Here is a 5,366-nt window from a genome sequence, read left to right as displayed (position 1 = left end):
GGTGCGTCTCAAAAATGGTCACTTCCTGTTTCACCGGAAATGACTACTAGTTTTGATTTTTAAATGGCACCCTCGGTATATTTTTATTTTATTCGATAGAAAATGTCATTCTAAATAGAATGTCAACTTTTGACATTTTAGCTTAAACAAATCGTATTTTAAATTTCAATCTAGGCTGTGTTAAAAACATTATTTTTTAATCAAGGTGCCTCGGAAAATTAGATTTGATCGTCTAATATTTTTCGTGTCTTGTCCTGGGCGGTTAAAAGATGCTCAAACCGTATTTTTAAAAGCATTTTTTTAAGAATTTGGTACCACAAACTTGGTATTTCGAGTCAAATTATTGTCGTTATGAACCGCATGTTAGAATTTCAAATAAAACATATGCGAAAATGTCAAAAGTTGACATATGAGAGGTCCTTTTATTCGGAGTCATTTTCTATCCAATAGAGTAAAAACATACCGAAGGTATTATTTAAAAATCAGAAGTTCTAGTCATTTCCGGTGAAACAGGAAGTGACCAAAAACAACTGAATGCGTCAATCGATTCTAATTTATGTCGTATACTCATATACCAAATATCGTTTTTTTTATCTTAAAAAATAAAAAAAAAACTTATAGGGCTATATTCACACTTTTGAGACGCACCCGGTATATTAGGCTATACCGGGTAATTTCCAATTTAGGTACCTTTAACTGAATTTTAAATCTTGTTCTTCATTTTTAGAATATGTTAAATATGTCAAAATCCTTACATTATTTTAGTCATATGCGTATCTACTGAAACGCACCTTTATTTTCAATTAATATCTGTGTTAATATACATATACCTATGGTGTTCCATTACAAAAAATAAAAGTTTGATGTGTAAGTATTTTTGCGAACACCCTGTAGAACTCTGTATATTTAAAAAAATGGTTTAAGTTAACCTAGATACATATTATGGTCAGAAAATTTCATTTCAATACATTGTCGTTCTCCGCGGATCCTCAGCATAGTATGGGAGGCGTCACCCTGTATAATATTTGACTAGACTAAATATTTCATATAACTCTCATATTTATATTACAATCTGACAAAACGATGAATCATAAGTATCAATTATTATTGTAATCAGTAGATCAACTTGTTTATTGCGCATCAATCATGCATTCATCATCAATCATTCTCTCTCTAACAATTTGACAAATAGTAGGGAAAATTAAGATTATAATAATACCTATCATATTAAATATGATCTACTAAAATCACTTAAATAATTTATTTTGGTTATTGTACAGGGTGGGTCAAATTCGACGCTTTTAAATGGAAACACCCTTTTCTATAGGAGATAGACGAAAACTAATATCGGTGTCTGGAGTCCCAATTTTCATCAAAAACATGATGGTGAAAACTGCACATCAATATCTGTTATCGTTTCGGAGTTACGGGGTGTTTTTCAAAAATGTGCATTTTTAACAAATCGCTGTTAATTTTTTGCTATGGAAAATTTTGTATTTCTATGAAAACATTTTCAAAGCACCTTTTTACGTAGAATTTAATGGTTTAAGTATAATTTTTTTAAAATTAATAATTTAAGAGTTATCAACAGAAAAAATGATTTTTTATTTGGGACACCCTCTATATTTTTAATTAACTAAAAATAATTTAAAATTACCTGTCCAAAAATATAGCACACTTAATATTTTGTTATAATCCCCTTCGAAATACAGAATTTTTAAAAGTTCGCCGCTTTTAACTAGTAGGCTTTGGACCCCTTATTGATGATATGCCCTTAATGGAACTCGAAAACATATTTTTCCAGCAAGACGACGCACCACCTCTGAATGCTGAAGTTATCAGCAAATTTTTGCAGCCAATTTCAAGAATAACTGAATAGCTAACCAAGATCCCAGCCGTTGGCCGTCGAGGCCGCCTGACTTAGTGCCCATGGATCTAATCCTATGGATATACTTGCGGAAGAATAAAGGTTCCTTATTCTTCCGTATAATCTAGACAATAATAATTAGAAATACATACTTAGCAGTTATGAAAGGGTATCTGCGGTAAGAGGGTAAATGTAGAATTAAATTTCTATATAAGCAATTAAGTGGCAAGAATCCTTATATAATTTTATTATATACCTATACTGCAAGAAATTTGTTTTCTATTTTATTTTTATTGTTATTAGATATAGTTTAAATGTGTTGATGTTGGTTAAATATATTTTAAATTTTTATAACATTTTGCATCTCTCATAGCAAATATTATTTTCGTTTTAATTGATACTCACAGCTAGAATTTTTTTGCAATACAGCCGGTGCCGTTCAAAGCCTAGTTACCTTTTTTATTTAAAGCGGGCAAATTTTTATATACTCTATATCTCGAAGAGGAATCGAGCAAAATATCAAGTGTGTTATATTTTTGGAAAGGCAATTTTAAATTCTTTTTAATAAATTAAAAATATACAGTGTGTCCCATATAAAAAATCAAATTTTCTGTTGATAATTCTTAAATTATTAATTTTAAAAAAATTATACTTAAACCATTAAATTCTACGTAAAAAGGTGCTTTGGAAATGTTTACATAATAATACAACATTTTTCATAGCAAAAAAGTTACAGCGATTTGTTAAAAATGCATATTTTTGAAAAATACCCCGTAACTCCGAAACGGTAACAGATATCGACATGCGGTTTTCACCATCATGTTTTTGACAAAAAATGAGCTCCAGACACCGATATTAGTTTTTGTCTATCTCCTATAGAAAAGGGTGATTCTATTTAAAAGTGTCGAATTTGACCCACTCTGTACGTTTCATTTTAGGGAATTAAAGTAGCAACAATAAATATGCTATTTTGGCATTGTTTTAAACTAACAGTGATAATTATCCAATATAAAGTATAGCATGATAATTGCAAATTAAAAATTATAATTACAATAATTAAATTAACAATATGAATTACATAATTAATAAGCACGTACAAATTAATGAGAAAGTTATATTACCTAAATTAGGTTATTTATCAAAGCCAAAAAAAGTAAAGGCGTTTTAATCAGAATATAATTTATATATTTTTATTTGGCTAGCATAGTATAGTGCTATCATTATATTTCTTAATTATGATAATTTTTTGCAGATTGTATCGAAACGCAACATAGAACTAAAGCTGCCACAGAAAAACAACACGACTTATGGTGCTACAGGTGTGATTCAATGGTAGATGGCGAGAAATGTCTGGATTTGACAGGAAACTACAGTCATCTACATCACAAATGTCACAAAGAGCAGAAAAAATGTCAGGTATCTATCATAAAATAGCAGCCATTTAAAAAAAAATTGTAATAAAGTTATTTTTATGGTACTATCACAGACCTTAAAAGTTAGTTTGTAATATTACTGTAGATTAGTGTAAACTGAATATATTTTTCTTGACATTTTGGTGAATATATTTTAATTAGTAATATGAAAATACAAAAAAAATTGTAAAAAATATGAATAATAAATTCATTAAAATGCGAGATGTTAATGTAAATTTCATATTCATGTTTATAATTATTTTAAATTTAATATTTTTTATCCTTATGATACAATTTTTTATTTTTATGTTTTAATAGGTAAGAAGAATATCTATGTCCACCAGCACTGAAGAAGTAACCGGAAAACCGAAACTGTGGTTACTGCAGAGAAACTGTTCGGAAACTTGCGAATCCGGTTGCATAGTTATAGGAGAGAGAACAAAGTTGCATTCCTGCATAACGTGCTGCGATGAACATAATTTTTGCAATGCAGGAAGTGGAGCTACTAGGTCCAGGAATATTTTGGAATTTATAAGAACTTGGTTTTTAATTGTATAATGTATTTATTGCTCTGTTTTTAAAGTTATGATAATAATTCTTAAATATTGCTATTTGAAAACTCCCGTTGACTAAAAAACTTTGAAAAAAATACATTTATTAGAATAATATAATATAATATAATAAATCTTAACTTGTATATAATGTGCGTTTTATTTCTTATTATTATTACTTATTAATGATAATATGATGAGAAAATTTAATTGTTATAATATCATGTATCTGAATTAAAAATTATATTATACAGGGTATGGCAATAATGTGTCGGGCATCTGTAGGTCTTAGAATAAAAAAAACTTTTGTTTAAGTGCAAACTTAAATTATATACTAGAATGTATTTCAGGAAAATATTTTAACTTCTACAGGGTGGCTCAAAAAGTGTGAGTGGATTGGGACGACTTTTTTTTAAACGGGACACCCGGTATATTATTGCATTTTTATCTTTCTTTCTGATCACTTTACATAATCCTAAGATATGAGTAAATAAATTTCAATAGTTTCGATTCAATACGATGTTTAAGCAAAGTAAGTATATACCAGCCACCCTGCAGATGTTAAAATATTTTCCTGAAGTGCATCCTAGTACAGGGTGATTCAAACTTCCCGTCCTTAGCTTATAACAGGAAAAGGAAAACTGCAAATACAAATTTCGAAGACAGGATTCAAATGGCAGTGTGTAAAGTATATTTTTTCGTATTTAAACATTTTTCAACTTTTTTCAAAATGGTGGAAATGACGTCAAAAAAAATATTCCTCATTTTTTATATTCTGAAAGATCATATTTTTTTAAACAATTTTCATTAAAAAAGTTTTTCTCTATCTTTATTTTGTTACAAGCTATGGGACTCTAAATTTAAAATTTGAAATAAATCTCAACTCACCCTGTGATAGGAATTAAGTCGGCCAGGTAAAAAATGAGCGTTTTAAGCTGATTAAACCAAATAATATTTTGTCATTAGTATCGTTTTTTGGTAAATTAATACTATTAACAATAAATGCGAAGTTATTTTTTTTTATTATTGAGATTTATTTAAAAACTAGCGTGTACCCGCGACTTCGTTCGCGTCGAATTAATCATTTGTAATGGTGATGATAAGGCAAATCAAGAATTTCCATTAACATACAAACTGAATAAAATTTTCTCATATTTATGTCAGCATGAGAAAAAGAATCGAGAAACCCCTCCTTATCGAACCTCTACACCCCACAGTCAATCCGTTTGTCAAAAATCAGCTTTAAACGTCAAGCAGTTTAAGCAGAATCGTGATTACTCATGGTCATATTTTATGAAACACCCTGTATAATTTTTATTAAAAATCCTAAAATATGTAATATAACAAAATAAAATATACGTGTTTAGCGTTTTCCCCAAAAAGCTCACCGGTTTTTAAATAAAAAATATTCTAATATATGAGGGGTGGTTTCACCCCCTTAGAATTCGAGTTGCGAAAAATCCCTTCTTATCGAACCTCTACACCCTAAAGTCAATTCGTTTTCCAAAAATCAGCTTTTTACGTCAAGCGCTTTAA

General features: G+C 29.0%; 1 protein-coding gene across 2 annotated transcripts in view; it reads left to right on the top strand.

Annotated features, from left to right (window-relative positions):
• The window catches only part of LOC115881311, a 74,896-nt gene extending 70,975 nt beyond the window's left edge, over positions 1-3,921 (top strand). Inside the window, exons 2-4 of one of the 2 annotated variants that reach the window (XM_030898740.1) lie at positions 728-867; positions 3,120-3,283; positions 3,598-3,921. In XM_030898740.1, the coding sequence (XP_030754600.1) occupies positions 864-867; positions 3,120-3,283; positions 3,598-3,837 (408 nt within the window). In that variant the 5' untranslated portion in view covers positions 728-863 and the 3' untranslated portion in view covers positions 3,838-3,921. The remainder of the gene's footprint in view (positions 1-727; positions 868-3,119; positions 3,284-3,597) is intronic. The other variant, XM_030898739.1, reaches the window with a different exon arrangement.
• The last annotated feature ends 1,445 nt before the right edge of the window (positions 3,922-5,366 follow it).

The sequence above is a fragment of the Sitophilus oryzae genome, unplaced genomic scaffold (assembly GCF_002938485.1).
Source record: "Sitophilus oryzae breed Bouriz unplaced genomic scaffold, Soryzae_2.0 scaffold_1716_pilon_pilon, whole genome shotgun sequence".
In the NCBI taxonomy this organism is placed as follows: domain Eukaryota; kingdom Metazoa; phylum Arthropoda; class Insecta; order Coleoptera; family Curculionidae; genus Sitophilus; species Sitophilus oryzae.
Note: the sequence above shows the minus strand (reverse complement) of the source record. Positions and strands in the feature narration are given on the sequence as shown.